We start from the raw sequence: 26,816 nt of genomic DNA, 5'->3' as shown, positions 1-26,816 counted from the left end.
TAAGTGTAAAATGTGATGTTTCAGTTACGGGTATTTAGAGGTATCGCCATATTGAGCAACGCAAACCAAGCATTGAGCTGTTGATTACTGACTTTAAAGTTACACATACCTCTGGTTCAAATTCAGCTGGTACCTCTGTGGTGGTCCTTGGTGGTCTCTCCGTAACTGGTCTCTGGTTGAAAGATATCGCCTGGGTTGATATCTCTGTCGTAGTTCGTGCCTCAATTGGTAACACTCCGCTGTAGTCATCGACGATTAAGATGTGATCGGACTCCACATCCGATATACTCGATGTGTATAACTCAAACGTTAGATTGCTAAATGAAGTAGAATCGTGACTAAGGGTTAGTCACATCGGAACTAGACTTCTCTCAGATCAACTCCCGGGCTTCTGTATCAACTTCTGCCGAACTTCTGTCCTCTGGACTTCTGTCCGAACTTCTCTCTGGACTTCTGTCGAACTGACCTCCTGTCCTTCTCTCTCGAGACCTCTCGTCCCTCCGTTTTTGTTTGAACTTCCGTACCATGGAATTCGCCACAGTAGACTGACGTCAAAAACGCGTGTGCTTCTTTCTTGAGGAAAACGAGGTTGTTTCCTCATAGCGATCAACAACAGGAAACACTTGGAATTCTCTGTCTCATGATTCTTGACAATTTCTACATACCCGTGAATGTGTCTTCTGTTCACAATACTTTTACAAATGCATGATAGTGAAATTCTGTCAATTGTTCTCGTTTACACATTTGCAGAATTCAGTTCCTGAATTCTCAGACAGAGAACAATGTGCTATGATGTTATTTCAAAAAGCTGACAATACAAGCATGTGAATTTATTAAGAATTGCATTTGTGAGATTACTTATACCAACATTAATTATTTCGGTGTTTTTAATCCTTCACCAAAACAAAAATAAAATCTTTAATAAAATGAATATTCCAAAATATACATGAAAATTAATCATAAAATATGGGCTCTGCCACACATTCAACGACTCAATACTCATATGACTCTCATGATTACCATATATAAGAATGGTTAGATTTCTTTTGAAGAGCCACTGTGTTTAATGAAATGTTTCATCACTTCAGGAAACACTTCACCTGTCATCCATCCATAGCTAGTAACTAACCCCAGTGTGCCGGGAGGAGCACCGCGAATCATGTGTGGCTTGAAGGTTTTTCGAGGGAAGATCATTGCTGGTGGCAATGTATTTCCCGATGCACTTATAATGCAGCATGTTGTAAGATACCTCGTTCTCTAATCGTACACTTGCTCACTTGTTTCACGCCTTTCAATGCTAAAATGTTTCTAGGCTTCTGCGCTGTTGTAGTTGAGGTTTCATCTAAATTATAGATGCGAGTTCCATCAGAAAACTTCTCAGACCGAGCGTACGCATTCTCTAAATTTTCAAAGAATTTGCTAACATTATGCTTATTGAATGAAGTTGCATGCCAGATACTGCAGCCCTCAGGCTGACGAATACTTAAGTGGGGATGACGTTTTAAAAACCCTTGCATCCAATCAATTCCAGCTTTTTTCTTGGTCTCCCATGAATCTGGAACTGTTTTATTATTTATTTTAGGCATTTCGTAAGCTACCCTGAAATCCTTGGTGGATTTGCCATAACACATTTTTTAGCACTGTATCATGTAGTCCACTAAATAGATTTCTTCTGCTTCACTGAACACTTGTCTCCTGTTATATTTTGGCACCATCCGAATCTCATCTTTAGGGTTTAACTGCTGCTTTTTAACATATCTTTGCAGAGTTTGAAATTTCACGTCGTATTGTTTTGCTGCTTGCCGCAGAGAAAATTTCTGACCATCGACTCCAACCAACACTGCTTCTACTGCCTTTCTCATTGATTCTTCCGTAAATAATCCTTTGTTGGTTTTCCTCTTCCTTCCTCTCGACATCCTGGATATACTAAGAAACAAAGAAACAAATATTTAAATCTATATAATAATATTACGAATTTATTATAAGTAAAATGTTGAAAACTTCCAACAGTTTGGCTTCATTTTATAGTTTTGTATTTTGGGATGTCTCATTGTGGCCCATACGTGCTTGTTTCATTCTGGCCCGATCTGTTTCTTAACACATATTCAGTCCGATCACCTGGAAGAACATGCACTATATTAATAAAATTATACTGATTTATAAAGAAAGATGTATGCATTTAACATTCGAATTTAACTTACCTGTATTCTTAGAGGATCACCATAAAACGACGTACTGAATAATTTGCCGAAAAATTATTTTCGATGTGAATTTCTAACACATGTGTCGTTCTGCGTACACTATAACGTACAGCCATTTGCAATATGGACTTGTGGGTAGATTTTGTATTTATCAATTTACACTGTAGTTGGCGACATAATTCATCCATGCAAACTAAAGATAGCTCAAACGTCTCACTGTGGTCCGTGTCTCATTGTGGCCAACCTGCCTTTACTAATATTCTGTATTTAACAAATCTCCTCATATTTCGAAGTATTGTATGGTATACTGAATTTCTTATGAGGAAAGATTTAGTATTTTTCGAAATTATTCTGAGACATTACACCGCAAAATTTGTGGTAGTAAATAAATAATTAATTGCATACTTATAATCTTTTGTGTGCTGGCTAAAATGAATTATAATGTATCAAATCGTATTTATGCATAATATTGTAGGAAAAGCATCCCTTTTGTGCTTCAAGTTATCTAATGTTTACGGTTTTTACTTATACATAATGCAAGGAAAGCACTGCCTAATTTGCGTTTCATTAAACCCTTTCTAGACGTGACGACGCAGTTCTAGACATGGTTTTAATTATTATTATTATTCTCTGTCATTTGAAGACAGTCTGTGCGGCAGGTGAATGATCCCATAACATAATTTGACTTTTTAAATGTGTATGAAAAAATATAACATTGTACAATGCCGAAAGAGAGTTTCTTCGAAGCACAGTTTTTACAGAAGTGTACACAATAAAGTTTTCGTTAAAAATCTACTGTTGAATGAGATCAGAAAAATAAACACACTGCTGAACAAGACTACACTTATTTAATGTAAAAACACATTTACACGTGATGTTTCGATCTTCTAGTCAAGATCCTCATCAGACGTACCTTGGATGTTTTTATATTAAATAAATGCAGTCTTGTTCAGCAGAGTGTTTTTTTTATGTTATTCGCAAAACATTGACTATGATTGTGTGTCAGTTTGAATGAGATATTATGACAAAATAAGCATTAACTATATAGGCTATATTGCTAGACGGAAAAGTATAAATGAATCCAGTGGATATAAAATTTTTATCTATGCATAATCAACATATTTTACTATGTTTGTCCTGATATAGAAACTCTCAGTGTGTGCTTACATACTTTATCGGTACACTAACAAGGTACATTCGCTAAGTTTTCCCTCGGGATTCGTGTGAATTGATTCTAATGCAATTTTACCGTAGCTTGTACGGTTTGGAAGGTATTGTATGTTAAATTCCTGTAGACACTTCGCGAATAGACATCGCAGAGTAACACTACTTACGCTTACGATTTTCATGTTGACAAATTAAAACAATTTATAACTGGAAAAATACTCTAGGTATAAACAAATTTTATAAACCATTGGCTTATTTTCTTATTACATATCTGTGAATGAATGTTATTACTTCGATGTTATACTATAACCAGGAAGTATTGTATTACGGTTGAAACCTAACGTACATTCAAATACAACCAGGTTTGGGTGAAGACTTACCATTTCAGTATCGGCGTTTTATATGTATGTACTGTACGTTCAGGGAATATTTTCTCCACGATAAATCACGCAAAAGATTACATATACACACCGGACACTGCACAACTTTCTATTTCGTTTAGGCCTAATATTCGTGAAGTGTTTGACGTTTAAATGCAATACCTTTCAAGCGGCACAAGGCACAGTAAAACTCACGACACCAATATATTTCCGAGCAAATTGTACATTTTATCTATCACTTGCACCTGTTCCCATTTGATAAATCGAAAGATAAATCCAATGTTGCGGATCCAAGATGGCGTCCGGGAACTATAACACGAGTCAGAGAAGTTCTACTTAATCCAAATTGTTTCGCATATGTCCACATTCATGACCAGTTACATTTAAAGAAACTAAAAGCAACTTCATGTCCGATAATTATAGTAGTGTATGATTGAATTGCGGACATATGAAGCTCCTAAAATATTGCAAATTACCGGTATGGGCCGTTAAAATTAGCACAAGACAAATTGAGCCTCGAAGAACTTTTCATTTGGATCAGTTTTGCACGAATCTCGAAGGACACTTCGCGAATGTACATGGTAAGACAAAAGGTTCGAATAGCATTTTTGAAAAGTAGAATATATAACAATTATATTTTCAAGCTCGTTTTAATTTATCGTCTGAGATTAAGTAATTGCCTAGACGAAATTACATAAATTATTAAAACAACAAAAAATTTCTAAATCAACAGATTTTTGTAAAGCATCAGGTACATTTTCCATACATATCAAATCATAACTTCTTATAACGCTTCAATATTGCAATCTTTCTATTCAGAGAAATTGAGCACCAGTGTAATAATTTCCTATAGAGATGTTATGACAGTTACCAACTAGGCTCTATCGCCCTTAATTTAACTAAATAGGCTATACTTTAAGTGTTGCTTCTCTAAATATTCTAAAAATTCTCTACAGTAGGGCCTGTGGAAGACAGACAGTTTATCTCTCATTAAAGGCACATTCTATCTTCCTTGATTTTCTAAACGATTTCGACTCAATAAACGAGAAATGTGGCCTATTCCTATCTTGTGACTCATATAGTTCTAAACCCTTCCCCCCAATTAAGGTAAGGCTTAGAGTGAATTCCTTGTGAGAGCTAATATCCTTAACATTGCACTTAAATTGTAGGTTGTGTCTTATGTAGCTTTGATTATTATTATTATTATTATTATTATTATTATTATTATTATTATTATTATTATTATTATTATTATTATTATTATTATTATTATTATTATTATTATTATTATTATAAATCATTTGCGTAAACTATAACTGAAAAAGTGACTTCAAATGATTTCATTCGTAGAAAATGTACAGCTTTTGTAAGTAGCGATGAAATGTGAGAGCCTGAGGTGGATCTATTTTGTTCAACGTTTCTTTGAACACATCAATTTTCCTTATGTTTGTCCGTCACTTACACCCCCGTTGTGTTATTCTGCACTTATTCACTGCTTTCTCATTTGTGGTTCTTAATAACTGCAATTAGCACGGTGGGTCAGCCGTGTAGCGCTCACCTCACTATGTGAGGCGGTCCCTGGCTCAATTTCACAGCAAGTAAGTTTATGGTAGACAATATCGCGTCCGTAGGTTTTCTCGAGAAAGTAAACCATAGAATGAATTCCTTATGGTAACTGATGTGCTTAAGATTGCACTTAAAGTGTAGCGCAAAGTCTTATATGGAGTTGATATTGAATTTATATTATTATTATTATTATTATTATTATTATTATTATTATTATTATTATTATTATTATTATTATTATTATTATTATTATTATTATTATTATTTATCAGAAAGTTCATTTCGCATTGGCTGAGATCGCAATAAGGATCTAATAAACAGAAGAGATACGTTAAACAGTAGGTTTACGAATGATATGATCTCGTTAGTGAACGTAACATTTAAGAATCGTAGGACGAATATCGTTTGTCAGATAAGTAAAATAATTAAACGTGTACAAACACAGAGATACACACACACGTTAACGTAGTTCAGTGCAAACACTAATTGCTGAATTAAAAACATGAGAACGTATTTAACGAAATACACGAGATGAATCGTATTTGTTCATGTTGATCGTTCGTTTTTTACGTGAAAAACACCGAGTTGTCTGGAACAGATGTACAAGATCTAGTTTATTTTAGGTGAGGAACTATGAAGAAGGTATTTGGATACAATTATGGGACGAGAGTGTGAACAGAATAAATGAATCAGTGTTATAACTTTGAAACGTAATGAGTCTTATTTTTAAACATTGTGGGACTACATGGGGATATGAAAATATTCATAAGAGTTAGCTTATCTTTCTTGCGTGGGTCTCTGGTTTGATTCCTAGTTAAGTAGTGGTGCTCATGGATTTTCTCGAGGGTTCTCCCGTTTCTTTGCACTTTCTTCATCATTACCTAGCATGCATAAATGTTTGATCCAGTGTCCACACCGGGAATCGACTCCGCGAACAAGATGTTAACACTTTTCTAAAATTGTTATGTGTGACCAAGGTTCGATTCTCTACGGAAATTAATTTGTTTCGGAACACGCGAAAGAATTACTCTGAAAGTGAAAAGATTTACTTTTAGTTTTCCATCCTACGATTCTGTCCTTTAACTAGTGATGAGCTAATTCCCGGTTAGATATTTCTCGGTAATATTCCCTGGGAATTTCAGTTTTCACAAAGTGAAAATATTCCGGGAGTTTATGTACAAACACAAGGAAGATTACATTCTATTACTATATTACGATTTCAAAGGCAAATTCGTTTTTAATCACACCATTTTTATTACTGCTGTCTCCAAAGGATTTTTTGAAAATGTATATTCTGAATGGTATTGTTATTTTATTATATTTAGAGGTTACACATAAATGTAGCCTTATTGACTTACATTTTTCTTATGCGAGTGAATATGTTTTAAAAAAGCATTTTGTAGAGGAAGTACACATACTTTTACACCGCTAAAAAGTTTAAATTTATAAACTTTTAAATGTTATGAACAAATTATTTTGGGTAACTACCACAAAACACATTTTTCATCATGTTATTAACATCTGCACATACATATTTATGACGACAATATTTGCAAAATACTTAATTATCTTCAGAAATTTGCACGTAACATTGCCACACACAACCTTTCTTCTACCTATTTCTGGAAATTTCACGTGTTAATTCACACGTGAGAGAAGTTCGTGTACCTATTCAGAAATTCGAGTCAGAGAGAGAGCAGACAGATCGACGTCTATTACTAACGGTGGTTCGGGGTGTATTAATAGTAGTTTATCTCTATTTCTACATAATTTCTACATTACTTACAAGCAGATTCCTTTTTATCATTTGTAAATTAGTACTTTGCTACCTTTTAGTGCAATTGGAAATGGAACTATAAAAATCATGTTTTTGATTACTTATATAAAGTATGGTTTACGAATTTTATTTTCTTTTTACCTCCAAATCATTTAAAACCTAGAAGTAAATGATAATGAATGAAAATAAAGTGATTTGTCATGTAGTTCTACTAATTTAAAAAGTAAAGAAATGTAAAGAAATAAAAATAAATTGCTTTCCGAGAATTTATATGCCAGGGAAATTTCCCGAAATATTCACATTTTTTACTTTCCTTCCCACCGAGAATATTCTCACTGCCCATCACTATTTTTAACCATCCTTTACCCATTTTTTTTCTGTTTTACGATTTAGTTAAGATTTCATTAGTTCGATTCTCAAAATGAAAAAAGGCCCACGGTATAGTTCTTTCAAATGTGATGTTTATTACCTCGAAAATAATTCATGTTTCATTATTGGAATACAAGGCACGAATAAGTGCGTTTTCATTTAAGGGACTTCGCTCAATTATTGGAACACCAGATTAAAGTGGGCTCTTGTTCTTGAAACATTAAACAATATTAAAGCTCATGATCTTATATTTATTTTCTATATGAGATAGAAATATTATTAGAAAAGAAAAACATTTTCACTTCAGATATAAATTGTCTAGCTAAACTATATTATTTTCATTTATCAATATGTCATATACTAACGAGGGAATGTACGGTAACTTTTAAAATGCTTTTGCAAAATATAATATAAAAAATAACGAAGTGTATCCTGGCACACTACAGCTCATTACTCCAATTTTGCTCCAAGGTACACCCTGAAACAAACTTCATGAAAACGTACCTTGCACTTCCCACTCATTTTTGCAATGTTCTTTTTGCACATTGCAAACCGTCTTTGTTTTACTACTAGCACTAACTAATGTTCTTAAGAATCAAATCTAACTGATTTAGACGTTCTTTTAAAAAGTTCCTTCAATTTTCTCGGTTTTCTACCAACTGTGGGTAGCTTTCCACATTTCCGTAGGTATGTAACTATGATTTCCCTTCGAGAATGCAGATGGTCATAGTTTTTGTCTTCTTCTCTTAAACCTTCCTGTACAATTGCCAAATATTGTGAAGAGCATGTCTATATAGAAAGCAAATATCGAACACCAACTCCACTTCTTAGACCTCACTGATATTCTGTAAAAATCAAGCTTTTATTTCATTCTACTTCTATCTACTTCTCATACTATCTATCTACTTCTCATACATATTTGTTGTGTTAGACACTAATGATTGCCTGTACTATTTTCACTTACTTTATTTGGCAACCCAGCCTTCATCTGAGCTGTTTTCCACACTACTAGCACCATTTTCAGGAGGAGTAATGTCGATATCAGTTTCGGTTAAACCATCATCTTCCTCATAGGAAGACAAGATCTATTCCATACTTAACTCTCTGTTAATAAAAACATACATTATTTTAGTTTTACGTCCCACGTACAATCCGGCTAGGTTTAAGAAGAGGGTGAAGACGAGGAATGAATGAAATAGTGGAATGAAGAAAGTGGGAAAAAACGGGAGAACTCCGAGGAAACCCACACACACGGTGTTTGTCCACCACAAATTTCTCTTAGCGGAGCAAGGTTTAAACTCAATACCCCATGCACCAAAGGTGAACGCTCTACCACTGAGCCACCGCAGCCACTCAATAAAATAAAATAAAAAAGATTGAAGTTTATACAAGTTTTTTTACAGTTTAGTGAAGTAACTGCCGAACTATTTCGAAAAATATTACGGGAAACTTTCAAAATTTGAATGATGACTATTGTGCTCCATATATGACATACTCAGCAATGAAATCGATAACTAGACCACTATATGCGCAACGTATTTTCTTAAGTGGAAAACCAAAAGTAATACTTAATACCATTCATCATATCGGACTATTTCTAAATTAAACTAATCTAACTTAATCTAATTTTCTAATATGTGTTGTAGGTCAGTTATCTACACAATCCTTATTTATTCGAATGGAGATGCCAATTGCAAAATATTTACAAAGTAGGATGCGTATATTATTCTAAACAAATCCAACTTTTTTGTTTGATTGATATGCAAAGAAACACTGAAAATGTTTGAATGTAATTTGAAATTGAAACTGTTATTTTCCAATAGTGTAGTATATTCAGTGGACAGATAAAAATCAGAGTGGTACACGTTGGGTCAATTCTGTATACATTTAATTGTGGACTTAAGGTTTTATATAAAACGACCTAACTATGAAAGTAAACCTGCTTAAAATAACAAATATTTCAATAGAGTAGACAATACGTACCCCACTTGAGAGTCTGGTGTTCCATTTTTCGAACATGTCAACGCATGATGTCATATCCTACGTTAGATTTGCATGAAGTTTTAATCAAATATTTTATGAGATTCAGCAAACTCTTGTTACTTATATAATGAAAATAAGAGGAGTTCTGAATGAAAACAAAATTGAACCAATCTTTTCCTTTCTATGGTCTAGCTAAGTCTACTACTTCAGTGACATATATTTCAAACTTCAAAATGAAAAGAACAAGGATTTCTGTTGTCGATACCGATTTACTTGAGCATAAGTGAACAGTTTGTTTCTTTCCATTATTGGAAAAATGGAAAAAATCGGGTAGATAAGGAAGCGGACTAATGATCACTTTAGTGTTTGCGATTGAGAGTTCTAATTTAGAATTTATTGTTGAGATTACTGAGAAAATCCGATATCTATGGATATTTAACTCGGCAGGTATGATAAATGACATCCCTCGGTGAGCACAGGAAGGAAGGAAGGATGAAAACAATCTAGGACGTATATGCTAGATACCATTCGGACATTTTTCTGGTTGAGTATCATAAGTAGAAGATATTCATGATAGGGGAATATATAAATTATCCAATATATTCTTTTAAAAATGAATAAACGTTAATTAACTTATAGGTTTCTGTTATTAATTTATAGGTTTCTGATTGATAATGGGGAGGTCAGCAGTGAGGATATTTGTCCCTGTCACTGTATACATTTTTCTCTTCATTGTTTCTCATATTATAAGTATTGAATTTTTCTTAACAACGATTTTCTACTGACTAGTTTAGGTTTTTAACCCTCAAAGGACCAAGGGGGGCTATAAAATGTCCACACTTTTGAATATCGTTGTTTTGATGTTGAATATTTGTGAGCCCCTTCTCCATTTTTTATTTTGTGTCAATAAGTATCTAAAATAATTGTTTCGATGGGACAAATCTTTCTCCCCTGTTTTGTTGGTTAATAATAAAAGCAAAATTCGACGGTGGACACAAAATACCCCCCCTGGTCCAATTAAGTACCTTGAATTTTGGAATATTTTTCTTTTAATTTCTGCTTTTAGCTAGCTACTGTGTTCATATAGTAGACAAATGACTGTCTACATCTTCATCTTCGCGATTAGCAGTACAAGGGTGATACTCCCTTGAGAAAAGTTGTACAGTCTGTGAACTGTCTTTGTATAATTTTCAGTGCGTTGGTTTTCTTTTACAAGATAATAATGAGTAGATATTTGTCGGAAAAAGAAATAGCGGAGGAACTTTCTTCTGATGTGAGTGAAACTGAGTTAAGTGGTTTAGAAGAAGACGTAAGTGAGACCGAGAACCATGTAAGTGACATCGAAAATATTTATGATTGTGACGATGAAGTTTACCATTCCAGTGACTCGGAATCGGTAACATCAAAATGTAGTGATAATCCGAATGTGAACGATAATAAAGGAAGGTATGTTTCTACAAAGTACATAAGCAAATCTGGTAGAGTGTACGTTGATAAACCACCACCTTGTCTACGAAGAACAAAGCAAAATATTATACGTGAACGACCTGGACTAAAGCCAGACGGTGTTGTAAACAATATTCGTGAATCTTTTCTGAAATTTTTCACAGACGAAATTCTATCAGAAATCGTGCAACATACTAATGAAGAAGCATCTAGAGAAAATATTGATCTCACCAATGAAAGTGAAGCGCTTGCACTTATAGGAGTGCTTATTCTGATGGGAGCAAATGATGACACTAACTTAGACTATCACGATTTGTGGTCTGAGGATTTAGGATGATCTGTATACATTGCAAGCATGAGTCGGAACAGATTTCGTTCTCTCCTCAAAATTCTTCGGTTTGATGACAAGGCTACGAGAGAGCAAAGGAAAGCTAAGGACAAATTTGCACCTTTACGCGAAGTGTTCAACCTTCTGAACGACACGTTTCCAAAGTATTGTAAACTAGGAACTAATACAGTTATTGATGAAATGCTTTCCCTTTTCTGCGGAAATTGTAAGTTCAAAGTTTTTATGAAAGAGAAACCTGGCAAATACGGTATACTCATCAGGATGTTAGCTGACTGTGATCACCGATACGTTTATAATATGGAAGTGTACGCCGGTAAGGAAGAGGGCACAACAACTGCCTCAAGAGGACCAAAAGAAGTAGTGAAACGACTTGTCACTCCTATAAAGAATACAGGTAGGAATGTCACTACAGACAGGTACTACACGTCTGTAGAATTGGCTGAAGATATGTACACTGGCTATGTATGGTCTTACATTAGTAGGAACATTACAAAGCAATAGGAAACACATTCCTGAGGAAGTGAAATCCATCAACAATAGGGAACTACATTCTAATATGTTTCCATTCACAGATCCCAACAGTGGAACGCCTCCGGTAACAATTGTGTCCTATGTAGCTAACGAAAAACCGAAGAAACTTCTATTACTACTGTCAACTCAACATAATGATGACAAGATATCAGATACTGAGGGAAAGAACAAATCAGACATAAATTTATTCTATAACGCAACAACAGGTGGTGTCGGTACAATCGACCAAATGGCACGTACATACAGCACCAAGAGAAGTACACGGAGATGGCCACTATCCGTCTTTTTTACGCTTATTGACATTGCTTGTATAAACGCATATACCTTGTACACAATGAACTTTCCTGATTGGAATAAAACAAAAAGTAATAGAAGGCGCTTGTTTCTTCAAAAACTGGGAATTGAACTCATCAAGCCAAACATTGAAGAACGCACCAAAAATGTTAGGGGTATGCAGCGTAATATTGTTTCCTCAATGGAAAACGTACTGAAGAGAAAAATCACCACACATCGTCAGGACATTGCACGGTCTGCAACAACAGTCAAAGGTAGGTGTCATGTATGCAACTCCCAGGCGAGAAGGAAACGTGAAACACAAACAAGCTTCCTAAAACAACAATCGTGTGTACCAAATGCAGCAGATTTGTTTGTGGGAAACATAGTGAGAAAGTAAACATTTGCGAGAATTGTCAGCTCGACACTGAAAACTCCGATTGCATGCTCCGTGAAAAGTTCCGCACTACAAAGTTACTTACATCAATAGCATATGAACAGTGGCATACATTGTTCAAGAACTCAAAATTAGTGTGATATAAACATTGCCAAGATTATAAATTTAGTATTAGTTTCAGATAATAATATATGAAAGCTATGTATGTTATCACCCGTCCGATTAATTTTAATAAATAATACTCAGCATACAGTTACATACAAATAAGCCTAAATACCCATGTAAACAATCATAAATCTTATATGAAAAGGTGTATTTGTTAATTATACACTACTAAATTTCACAAAAATAAAATCTCATTTAAGTGCAATAATACGGTGGACATTTTTAACCCCCCCTTGGTCCACAGCGAAACGGGTTGACGCTTGGTCCTGCGAGGGTTAATATGTTATACAGTATTTTGTACTATATATCTCAAACATATTTGAGTATACGTATTTATTTGTAAATTTTACAGATCCGTGTCCTTTGTAACGAGATTTATATATGTATTGTAATCTTAATTCCAAGTGGAGATAATCCTGGCTTTTCTGAAAACAATAGATAATGTAAAGATTTTGTATCTGTAAAATTGAATAAAGAAAAGTTAAGCTAACAGTAATATGTACATGGTAAGTCTAACACGATATATTTAAAGTGGTTTTGTTATGTAGTAAGTTTGTACAGCTAATGTAAAATAAAAAGGAACTGTGGTAATTTTAATTCTTTCTCACAACCGTCCTGTCCCCTGATGAAGACTTACTTCGGTACTCGAATAAGAGATTTTTGTTATAATCTAGGTGCCTCATTACACAACAATATTCGCAGAGCTTGGGAATTGCAAAAAAACAAAAAAAAAATAACTGCTCTACAGATTACCGCAAGATAAAACGCAAATTTTACGTGACGTTAACGTAAACCAACAAATATGAAACAGTAAGGATAAAGAGACAGATTTAGGTGATGCTGATTGTTTTCATCATGATTAGGCATCATAACTATCGAAGGCACTGATGATAATGGTTTATGAAGAAAATGTATGAAGTGAAACAACTCCGAGAAACCGATGTACACGGTGTTTGTCCACCATGAAATTCACTTAGTGCGAGTTGGGATCGAACCATTGACCCACGCACTAGAGATGGAAGTCTACCACTGAGTTACCGCATCACTCTGAGAAAGTTTTCAACACAATACGATAATGCTTTACAAGTGATAATATTTACGACTTTATCAGCTAAGTTAAGATATTTTCAGTATTCCTATCTATAGGACAGTTAGTTTCTTGTAGACTATAGATAATACAAGTGCTTTTAGTGAGTTATTGTCTAGCGATTATTTTAGTGTCTGGCTGGAAATCTATTGATTCCTGGTTCCCGGGCGCTATAACGTTTATTTTTGTAGAAAATAGACATTTAAAATCAACTGACCTGCGCGTTAGAATGGAATAGAGTGCGCCTAAACACGATATACTGAAAATGTTACTGTAAATAAAGTACGTACTGAAAACTGTAATATTAACTAATTTTAAATAGCTACAAGTAGTCCTAATTTTGAACTTTTTTCCTCCACGTTATGATTTCCCAAAAAAAGTCATGTTAATATCGTATCATAGTGTAAATGTTAAAAAATTGGTGCGAAACTGAACTTTTATTATACTATATATGCCTTATGCAGAGTCGTTCTGACGCACGATTAGTGACATACTAAAGACCTGACTAGTGCAGATAATATATGCTAGTCGAACTCTTTAGTATGACACTAATAAAGCATCAGAACGACGCTACATAAGGCCTTAAATGTTTTACACGTGCGAAATGGATAAAATAGAAATCGTGAAAATAAATGGCCGGTTAGAAGGCCATTGGCTTTATGTTTTGGTAGACTAATCAATTCCTATCCAGACCAACCACAATTAAGTATTCAGGGCCGTTTAGGGTCAGTGATAAGGTACTGAAAGCGTGTTATTTGCTCACAGGCGTTGTAAGATGAAGGTCGGATATCATTGCCGGGCTATTTTTTTTTAAATAATTTAGTTAGAATTTAATCAACAGCGTGGTTAGAGATTGTCTATAAAAGTATACGTATATCGTATACACTAAACATATTACAGCTCTTGTTAATATAACTTTCGACTGAAATAATCGAATGAAGATAAAACCTGGGAACAAACATGGTTTCGCATTTTGAATTTCATGGGGAAGTATTTATCCGGTTCGTGATAGTTTCTTTTTCTAATGGAAGATATAAATAACAGAGTTTCTAAGCAGATCACGATGTTTCTATTTAAATATCGATGTGTAACTGTTTCGCCAACACAGTAAACCTGTGGCTTCATCAAATACGTCATAGATAAGGTATTTGATGAAGCCAATGATTTAGTTAGTTGGCGAAAAGGTTATACGTCGATAACTTAATAAAAATATTGTGATCTCCTTAGACACTCTTTTATTTCTATTTGAAATATTTATGAATTGCGCTGACATTCTATATGGATACTCTGCCACTATTGGTAACTAATGTGCGACTATGGATTTACTGCATATTTTGGTGAATACTTTTGGTGGATGGTTACACTGCTGGTAAGTAGTTACACTTTTGTGCCAGTGAGAGTAGATGTCACTGCGAGCGCTCAAACGTGATAGGGCAAAGGCACCAGTGATGGAACAGTTGGGGGATTTTTTTCACTTTAAGTTCAGGTTTCGTTTCCGTACATGACAGACTCACACTCATGAATCTAATTCTTTGCACATTTCTAAACAAAAATAAGCCATTGTAACGCAAAATGTGACACATATTTTTATGTTAGGATTTTTTTTTTTGAAAAATAGTTATTTTCACCAGTGGATGGTCAATCAGAGCTACAGATCGGACAGGTGCGTTTCAGTGGTCGGACAGGTTTCAAAAGTAATTGGAAAAGACTGTATCCTTAAAAATAATTACTTTTACATTCAAACAATGCGAAAATATTTTATTTATTAGAAATAAGGTGATTACATCCGTATAAAAAGAACTATTTTTTTGCCTGTTAGATATAGGCCTAAGCCATCTTCAGTTATAAGTATTCAGTCTAGAGTACAGCACAAAAATATCTGTTACACATGCTCACAAATAGGCCCTAAATCCAATAAAGATAACAAATATATTTTCAGACTATAGTGAAATTATTCAACACGAGAAGAAAATATTTAATAGGCCTAAATTGTAAAGTAAAAGTTAACTAACAACTTCAAGTTTTCAAGTCCTTGTAGTGAATGTTGAACTTGTACCAGACTCGTCCATAATGTTCAGGAGTGTATAACATTCCCACTAAGTCTTCAGGGGAAAGTTGATATTCATCAGGTTCTTGCGGATGTCCCTAGATATACCCACAATACCTTTTGGTCATGACAGGCCTAAGAAATAGCCTTTCGTATTTACCATCCCCTCCTTTACTCGGTCAAAGAACTTGACCTATTCAAAATATCTTCTTACCAGGACCATAATCGAAAGCTGCAACTAACCCAATGTCTTTCTTGAAAATTTGTCTTGTTGATGCGTTTAAAGTAAGGGAAAGAACGTCCAAACTTCCATATTTTTGTTTGGATTTCTGGTCGAAATTCGGTTCCATAATCGTCGACACTTGCATCCGAGGATTCTTCTTTTGAGAGGCTCCGCTTTCTAATTCTCTTTATTTGTTCTAAGTTATTCTTACGTTTTCTCAGATTTCCTTCAAGCGTGTGAATTTCAGATGATTGCAGATGTTCTGCCTTCTTCATTTTATGATTCCGTTCTTTATTGTCTTCTGCGTCTTTCTTTTGAATATACTCTTTCCACTTTGCTGATGATATAGGACTGAGCGTTTGGACGTTATCGCTCAGTCCTCTTCTTCTTTTTATTATTTCTATAAGTTTGGGATAGTAGAGATGTGTCTTAAAATGGGAAGGAATGTTGAAAGAAGGCTTGGTGATGAAACATAATCTGACAACGATTTTTCTTCCACAGTATTTGATGTAAATCAGGAAGTGGGATGTCATATGAAATTGGTGGATTTAAATTAGGAAAAAAATGAAATGAAATCTTTAAGTTTTACGTCCCACAGTTATGACGGTGAGGCTAAAGGAGACGGTGATGATGAGAAATGAGTGAAATGGTGGAATGAAGAAAGTGGGAGGAAACGGGAGAACCCCGAGAAAACCCACGAGCACGGTATTTGTCCACCACAAAGTTCACTTGGCGGGAGCTGGGATCGAACCCGGGACCCCAAGCACCAGAGGTGAACGCTGTACCACTGAGCCACCGCGCCCCCGATTTAAATTAGGATTCTGGGGATGCATGTAATCTGAAGATGTAACGTTAGAATTGTCGGTATTACAATTGGGAAATGTTTCAGGCGTCAATGCAACATTTATGGATGTGCTTCGAATAATACCAGAACTATGAGAATGATGAACAGCTTTGGGTGACTTAGAGAAAATATGCTTAAAAAGTGCAGCTGCCGTAGTGTTTGGCAAGCAGTTATCTAAGTCAGTAATTGTGTTGAGTTCACCTACTAAGCAACCACCCTGAGCAATCGTTTCTTCAGATGTACAAGAATCTTCAGGGAAGGGTACTGATGAACAGACAGGGTTTTCGATAACTTGTACTGTAGAAGTGTCTTCCGGAATCATCTTATCATTCACATTTGAATTTTCTTCTGTTGCGACGATTTCAGAACATATTGTATAGTTACTTGATAAATTTAACTCTTGCGGAATAATTTCTGTATCTAAAAGAACTTCCATATCAACACTATCACCTATACTTAATTCGTTAGGAACAGATAATTGTGGACCTTTACCACCACGATTAGGACATAACTTAACTTTCTGTTTTTTTGAATACACTAAGTACTTTGTTTGTATCCACACCCTGTACACTAATCTCAGGTTTTAAAGCAGCAACAACTTTTCCTGCTACATCTATCTAATAGACGCTAAGGTCATGAGTTTTGGATGTCGTATTTATTGTCACTAGCTGATTCTGAAAACACTTGCTATAATCAATATCGCCCGGATTTAAAGGGTACAATTGAAACTTTTGAAAACCACTTGTAATTGAATTATTTATACTTTCATTCTCCAACATTTTTTTCAGTAAGGGACAGAACTGAGATTTAGTTAGAACCTTATTCAAGTTCACTTCTTCATTTAGCCACGCGCGAACTGTTTGCTTCCACTGTGATATTAGAGGCTTAAATACACTGACGTCAGCAGGTTGCATGAGGTGTGTTGTGTTAACCGGTAGAGCATATAAAATTATGGGTGACATCCAGAAGTCCTAAACGGCAGAAGTCTTAAATATATAGGCACTAGTCCTAAATTTTAGGACTTCTGCAGTTTAGGACTTCTGCCATTTAGGACTTCTGCAGTTTAGGACTTCTGCCGTTTAGGACTTGTGCCGCGATATGATTTTTAGGACTTCTGGCGTTTAGAACTTCTGCCTTTTAGGACTTGTGCCGTTTAGGACTTGTGCCTTTTTCATTCACTTGCTTTAGTTCTGAAATTCGCCACCACCACACGAAATTAAGACGATGCAGCAACTAGTTGGCAATAATGTTACGAACGTAGCTAATTCCAACACTAACAGCTATATTTGTACTACTAAGATTATTATTATCACCATCTGTTCTGCACTTATACACGAGTTACATAATACAACCTATTTCATTCTAAGAATTAATTACATAATTAGTTAAGAAATTAGTTTCTTTCGAATGGAGATACGAGAATCCCAAGACAAATTCCTAAAACAAAAATAAATAAATAAAAGAAATGTTTAAAAAGCATATTTTACCAGACTTCTGAAACCAAGCAAACATTCAGAATACTGTGCGGAGCGTATTTTATTAAGAGTAGGACAAAAATCCACCGAAGTTTACTTAATTGGGACAAAAGCTCACTAGACATTTCACGAGTGAACATTAAATACCAACTGTATACATAAAGAACGCAGTAAATTTAAAATTGAACAAAGAACATTTATTATGCAATACAGTGGGTGACATTCATAAGTCCTAAACGGCACAAGTCCTAAAAATATAGGCACTAGACCTAAACTTTAGGTCCTGTGCCATTTTTGCAGAAATTGCTACATAGTCATTTAGGGGTGTGGCCTGCAAATTCTTCTAGGGGAGCAGGATTTTTATATATTAAAAGCAAATCAAAAGTTTATTTCCAGATTACAAAAACTTCAATAAGACAATAAATTTATATATATTACACCTGTACATAAATACATAATATTATTATATTTCCAGTTAGTTCTAGTTTGAAACCTGGACCTTGACAGAGCGTAAATTTCAAACCACAGCTTGCGGGAAATGTATGAATAAGTTTGTTATAAGAAATCGGAAACTGTTCATGGAAGTCCATTTGTTTGACTGTATTTATCTTCTGTACTCTTATATAAAAGAATAAAGATGAGTGATTTTTTGGGCATACTACTACAAGTAGAGTCGTTAAATTTTAATTATAAAATTTAATTTTCTTATGAAAGCAGGACATAAGAAAGAAAATAATTTTTGGAAATAAGTATCGTAAAAAGGGTGGGGCAAGATTTTTTAAAGGGTAGTGTATCTCGCAAGTTTCTGAAGCTAGTAAAATGAAACTTGGCATATAAACTTTCCTGTTAAAAAAATTGAAAATTGAATACATAAAAGGGAAAGATCAAAGGAAGCACTTTTTTTTTGTTCGAATTCCCCGCTTACTTACTAAGAAAATATGTAAATAAATTAAGGAAGGATTGTTTAAGTTAGATGCATAAAACTCGGTATTTGAACTTTTAACTAAAAGTAATAAAATACTATATGTTTCAGCGTCTTGAAAATTACACTTCTAAGGGGAAGGAGGGTCAATTTCAATAATATTAACCCTTAAGAGATCCGGGGTTTTTGGGTTATTTTTTAGACTTTCAGTCAAGCAGCTACTGCATCGTCACTGTTTATCCTAAGATCATGGTTCATACCTCATTTTCTTCATAATAGAGCTGGCTTTTAAAAGACATCACTTTCATGCTCATACCATATACCAGGAGCGAGGAAAATGAGGTCAAAGAGAAAATTTCGGAGGGAATTTTTTTTTCTCGCACTTTGGGCCCCCCTGGAGCGACTCTGTGTGAACGTAGCCATCTAAAAAACATCTGATAAATAGCACTTGGTATACTGAATGCGTGTGCCAAATTTCAAGTTTCTATCTTGAATACCAAGGGCGGGAGAAATTTTATCAGGAATTCCCAACATGCCCCAAATTACCGTAAAACACCATGATCTCAGGTAAAAAATTTCCTGAGACATCCCTAATTACCCTAGGGTCACGTTTCGCCCATCATTCTCTTCAGAATAGAACTGCCTTTCAGGCGGTATGACTCACGTGTCTCCATCATGTATCCAAGGCGGGAAAATGAGGAAAAACGGAATTTTTGGATCAAAATATCCTTTTTTCAACTTCTAGCTTCCCTGGATCCCCCCTGTTTTAACGCAGAGGTCTGAAAAAATCTGGTAAATACTACTCGGTGGACTGAATGTTTATGCACAATTCCAATTTTGCAGGTGCAAAAGTAAGCCCGCCAAAAAAAAATATACCGACAATGTCCCATATTCCCGCATACAGAGGGGAATTTTTAAACATTCCCTGAGACATCCCTAATTACCCTAGGGTCATGCTTCGCCCATCATTCTCTTCAGAATAGAACTGCCTTTCAGGCGGTACCATCCGCTTGTCTTTGTTATGTATCTAAGGTGGGAAAATCCCGTGAAAGGGATTTTTTGGTAAAAATTTCCCTTTTTCAACGTTTAGCCCCTCTGTACCCCCTGTTTTAACGTAGAAATGTGAAAAAATCTGGTAAATACTACTCGGTGGACTGAATGTTTGTGCACAATTTCAATCTTCTAGGTGCAAAAATAAGCCAGCACAAAAATAGTACCGAAAATGTCCAAAATTCCCCTATACAGAAGTATATTTTGATAAAAATTCCCTGACACTTCCCTAATTACCCTAGGGCCATGTGTCGCACATCATTCTCTTCAGAATAGAACTGCCTTTCAGGCGGTACCATTCACTTTTCTCCATCATGTATCTAAGGCGGAAAAATGAGGAAAAACGGAATTTTTGGGTAAAAATATCCCTTTTTTCAACTTTTGACCCTCTGGATCCCCCCTGTTTTAACGCAGAAATCTGAAGAAAAGGTCTGGTAAATACTACTCGGTGGACTGCATGTTTGTGCAAAATTTCAATCTTCTACGTGCAAAAATAAGCCCGCCAAAAATACTTTACATACCCCCCCCCAAAAAAAAGTATTACACAAAAATATAAATTTTAGACTTATGACGTCATCACCTCCTATGTCTCGACACAGGAAGGTGTGAAACCATCCGTAATGTCTTCTACAATGCCTCTAGACTTGGAAAACAAAACAAAACAAAAAAAAAAAAAAAACGGACGAAAAAGCTCAAATAGGAGAGTTATAACGCAATGTACCATGAAACACCCCGTATGGTACAAATTGTACCATAAGATCCCCAAAGGGTTAAAATATCCCACTGCTTATGGGATTTGGGCAGAAAACTCTTTTCCTTTAGGCCTCGGTTCATCCAGTTAAGCAAACGAGAGTACAAAGTGGCTGATTAATTAGATTCTTTTAATTATTTTAACATGTTGACGTAGTTTAATTTTTTAAAAACTGTATTCTTTCACATTCTATTATAAACATCCATCATTTGCTGTAATTATTAGACACGTTTAATAAACATAAAACAGGCTAACCCCCGGTCCCGACCAGGAATGTGTTTTTGGTGTTAAGCCATCATTTGCCGTTCGTAATATAACCTTTGATTTTAACTTCACGTACTATCAAGACTCAAGTCTCAGAAATGTAGCATATATGAAATATACTACCACTACTTCTACTACTGCTACTACTACTACTACTACTACTACTACTACTACTACTAATAATAATAATAATAATAATAATAATAATAATAATAATAATAATAATAATAATAATAATAATAATATGTACTTCTGAAATACGTATGTATCTATGTGTTATTAATTCTTTCATAATCTTGAAAGAAACTTTTTATTTGTTTTTAGTTTGTAAAAATCAAGGCACTCTAGAATAACTTGCTGGCTACTAACTAAATGACTCTGTATTGGTTTCTGTACACGTATTTTGTTATTACTTGCTAGTCTAGTGTTATTTGTAGAACAAGACAATGGTTCATGTCTTGGAATATTACTAGTTTGGTGTGGTAGTACAGTGATAGAGTGTGACCTATAATTTAATTTCCCTGTAGGATATGCTATCTGCAATTCAATAAACTTTATATGCTTCTTTGTAACAAGACTGGGCGATAAGCCCCTGCAATTCCATTACAAATAAGAACGAAATTATTTTATAAACTACTTGGTGAACCCTTGTTAATATAACGCTATTAGTACTTACAACCTTTTTTTAATCTTATTTAACAATTGCAAAATGGGATAAGAGAGAAAATAAATAATGATGATGATTGCTTATTTACATAAGGTATACATCCCAGACGCATGCTTGCTTGCCGCAAGCTTGCCTGTCACTTTTATTTGATTTTATTTCGCTTTCGCTTATACACAAAAGCTTATTTTTGTTTAGCGCAAGCTATAGTGCAGACAACCCAAGCTTCGCTTACGAGACGTTTTTCTTGAATTGAAGTAAAAAGCCAGCGCCCGTACGATTTTCATTTGTTCTCAAAAACCACGTGACGCTGACCTCTTAATTTTTGGCGCCTTGGTTGGTTGTGTTTGCGTTGTTAGCGTCTTTTTTGTATTCACGTTGATAAAAAGGGAAAATAGTAGTCGTTCATTTTATATTTGTTAATCGCAATTTGGCACCTTCAGTGTTGGAAGATAAATTATTAAGAAGGAGGAATTGCAAATAGAGAGAGGTAAGTCAGAATTTTTCCTTAGTAAAATATGAACTTCATTTTATGCTTGCCATTTTATGTTGTCTGAATTTCAATTGCCGGTGTATGTTACCGTCGTACATTAGTACAATAATATAAATGCAATATATATATATATATATATATATATATATATATATATATATATATATATATATATATATATATATATAATGCAGTAGATGCACCACACAAATAATAATAATCATTCTTTGATATATGTGAATTTATACAAATGCAAACTCACACTTTAATTAAAATTTGTTTCTTCAAGTGCTTTATTTACCTTAACTATGAGTGTTTACACATAGCGAGGAAGGATTGAATTGGAACTATACTTATCTCCAAAGTCTGTTCTATGTTTTTGATTCAATGAATCAGAATGTTAATGAAATTCATCGTACATATTAAGAATAATGGAGTCTACAGTAATATTTTAAATAAAACATGTCTTGTATTTTTGGCTTATAATTTGCTTGTTAAAAATAAAATCCCTGAGACATTCTGCAGGCTTAATTTTCCTTGTACATGCCCAAATATTTGCGTACAGATTGATAAGATGCGTGGAAGCTGATGTACCATAAAAAGTATTGTTCTGCGAAAAACACACACTAAGCTGCGACACATGGCCAGTGCAAGCAAAAGTTGCATCATTTCACGTCAGGACATAGCATAACTGGTGGGCCCGCATGGGAGTATTCATAAACTTGCTAAAATAAGACCTATACACAAAAAAGGATCAACTGCTGACCCAGGAAATTATCGTCCTATCTCTATTCTATCTGTTTTCTCCAAAATTTTAGAAAAAAGTTATGTATAACAGATTGGTGCCCTTTTTGGATAAGAATAATATCTTCATGAAGAGCCAATTCGGGTTTAGGAAGTGCAAATCAATTAACAATGCTGTAGTTGCTTTTCTAAGTGATATATATAAAGCGAGAGAAAGAAGAAATAAAATATATGGAATTTATCTGGATCTCGCAAAAGCCTTTGACCTTGTTAATCACAAAATTTTATTGAATAAATTGCGTAGTTATGGTATTAGAGGTCATGCTAATTTATGGTTCCAGTCCTATTTGACTAACCGCATGCAATATGTAGAAATATGTGCAACCAAGTCAGAGGTAAGACACATTAGGCACGGAGTTCCGCAAGGATCAATATTAGGTCCTATACTTTTCCTTATATACATTAATGATCTTCCCGATTATATAGTTCCAAACAAAAGCGTACTTTTTGCGGACGATACAAACATTTTAGTTGAAATTCCAAATAACATTTGCACAGAGGATTTCATATTTAAGAACACGACAGATAAAATTACAAAATGCATAAAAGCAAACCAACTTAACTTAAATACAGCGAAAACAACTATAATGAGTTTCAATGAAGGAAAACTGAACTCTCTAAATATACATCAAATACGTATAGACGGGGAACTCATACAGGTATCTGACACTTGTAAATTTTTAGGGTTAAAATTAGACTCTAAGTTAACATGGGATGATCACGTGAATGATTTGTTGAGGAAACTAAGCGCGAAAATATATCTTATACGTAAAGTCAGTAAGATTCTAACTACAGAAACCTTGAAAACAATTTATTTCGGATTGATCCAGTCAGTTCTATTATATGGGATCATTTTCTGGGGTAATACCTGTTATGCGAAGAAAGTATTTACAATGCAGAAGAAAATGTTACGAATAATGTTATCAGTTCCGTTTCATACACCAAGTAGACCACTTTTTCAGAAACTTAAAATATTACCATTGCCGTGTATATACATTCTCGAAACAACATCATTCATACATATGAATAAAAGAAACATCCAACTCAATTCGGACCTACACCAATACAACACAAGAACAACCAATCATATTCATATACAAAATTTCCGTTTGAGCTCCTCCGTGGCTAAGCGGTTAGCGTACGCGCCTTTGGCGTGGGAGACCCGGGTTCGATTCCCGGCGGGAGCTCATGTGGTTCGGATTCCACGTTAATCAGTAGGTCCACGTCTCATATAGCCTCGCTGCTGAAAGGGACGCTAAACTAAAATCAACTCAACTCAAAATTTCCGTTTAACAAGAACTCAAAATTCATTACACCACATAGGAATAAAACTTTATAATAAATTACCAGATCGTGTCAAACGAATGCCAAACTTGCAATTTAAAAGGCTCCTCAAGTTACTCTTACTTAAACATCTTTTCTATGGTTTAGATGAATATCTTCAGTGTGATCTTTCTTTGTAATGTAAATATTAAGATTTATTTGAATTTTGAAATATATAAAACAACATACAATTTATATTTTCTCTAAAAATACACTTTTACTTTTATTGTTACGTATATATTTTGCATTATTATTATTATGTATATATTTTAAATAATTGCATTATTAATTGTAGCGTTTCTCTTGTAATTATGATTATTATTAATTGTAATAGTAACTGTATCTATTGACGAAGCCATGAACGCTAAGTTCTTACGGCGGAAAATGAAATAAATAAATAAATAAATAAATAAGGAGGGGCGCGTTAGCAACATGGGTGCGCGTAAATGGATTAAATTTCGATACACACGAGGATAACCTTACACGTTCATCTTAACGCATAGCAACAAGTGGAACTGGGTTAGAAGTATTTTGTAACAATGTGTCATTGCATACGACACATACTGTGCAAATGTGTCAACACGTGCAAAAATCTCTTGCCTCATTCACACTTTATGGGTGCATACTGTCAACTTTTAGCACAAAATCGTATCTTACAGCCTTAGCAAGTGTTTGTGACTCGCGGAAACTGGGTGCTTTCCTATTGTAGATAGGCATAAATTTGTTGAAGAAATGTGTTTTATAATTTGAAGAGAGCATTTCGTTAGTAATCGTAAAAAGGAAGTACCTTATCCTTGACCAATATTTTCGTGTGCGTGGGTTTTCTCGGGGTTCTCCCGTTTCCTCCCACTTTCTTCATAACCACTATTTCATTCATTACTCATCATCATCGTCTCCTTTAGCCTAACCGGAATAACCATGGGACGTAAAACTCAAAGATTTTTGACCAATATTTCATCTGAAAACCTTACTGAAATGTCCACTTGTGTTGGTTAACTACAAAGTATAGGAGGGACTCTCTGGAAAGCGCTATAAATCTGTCGCCTTACTCATTAAATGGAATCCTCCAAAAGAGATTTGTTAAATGGTTGTTAATATTTCGTGAAGGTAATAGTGCGTCCTTAAAGCAGAATAGTACGTGAATGGATGACGGGTAGTGAAATTCCCCCTTCAGAAAGTCTTGTTATGGAAGTAAGGGTGCATTTGATGCTCATGAATATGAATGTTCGTGAATGCATATATATAATCTTTACGCATTAGGATACTACGGGAAACTGCACTATCCCCTTTTATGGGTGTGCACGTACTCTGTATGTTCGGCATAGGTCGGCTTTCGGGGATCTAAAATTTTTGGTAGAACTTATTACTATTTTCTTAAACATGCCTACTTTCGTTAAGTTAGTTTAGCTTTCGCCAAAAAATACTACTAAATTAAATGTTTTATACAATATTGCCGAGCGAACGAAGGCATTTTAGAGGCCCGCAGGACACGTTGTTTTTGTCCATTATAACTAATTGCATATACTTACCTGCAATAAATTTATTTACGTTGTCTGCTAGGTTCGCAATCAAAGAGAAATGCTAGGCCCTTATGCTTCAGAAGTACCGGTACTACTTTCAGTAAGGTATTTCTGAGGAAATACTAACTGTATAGATAAGGTACTTACTTTTCTTTTGTTCACTACTGCCTTAATAATGGCAGAAGACCGTTATGCGACATGAGTTTCCAACTCTGTCTGTGTTCTGCTATGTGATTTCATGTTTGATTAGCGGAAATTTTATTAATGTATTTCTCAAGAAATATCGAACTCACAGGTTCAGTGTCCAGATATTTGGGTTCCTTAGTAAGTGAGCTTTCCAAATTATATTACATATTTTGTTCCGTAAATTCTACAAATTCATGCACCTATAAATGTGAATGCAGCAACACTTGTGGTAGGTGGTTATTACAACTTAGCATTGCATTCATTTTTTGTCTGGGAAAGATTTTTATAAGGCAGGCGCATTGGCAAAGGTGAGTATCCGTATAACGGAAAAATTGTTTATTTCGACATTCAATACTAGTAGATTCACAGATCGGGCGGCGGTAATTTCGTCACCGGAGATTTCGTCACCGGAAGTTTCGTCACGGTAATTTCGTAAATATATTGACTTTATTGTTTGCAGGAGAATGGGCGTTGACTACAGGAAGAGATCCAAAGTCATTTCTCTTTTATGACAACGGTCCAGAATCGGGATCAAGATTAATTATATTTGGAACAAGAG

At 34.7% G+C, this 26,816-nt stretch overlaps 1 protein-coding gene across 1 annotated transcript; it reads left to right on the top strand.

Moving 5' to 3' along the window:
• The first annotated feature begins 11,244 nt into the window (after positions 1-11,244).
• Positions 11,245-11,739, top strand: LOC145689676 (uncharacterized). The gene has a single exon (XM_081763871.1). It carries the CDS (start codon positions 11,245-11,247, stop codon positions 11,737-11,739), a length of 495 nt encoding a protein of 164 aa, XP_081619997.1.
• The last annotated feature ends 15,077 nt before the right edge of the window (positions 11,740-26,816 follow it).

The sequence above is a fragment of the Thermobia domestica genome, chromosome 7, assembly GCF_964235325.1.
Source record: "Thermobia domestica chromosome 7, izTheDome1.hap1.1, whole genome shotgun sequence".
Classification (NCBI taxonomy): Eukaryota; Metazoa; Arthropoda; class Insecta; order Zygentoma; family Lepismatidae; genus Thermobia; species Thermobia domestica.
This window is presented reverse-complemented; position numbering and strand designations above follow the sequence as displayed.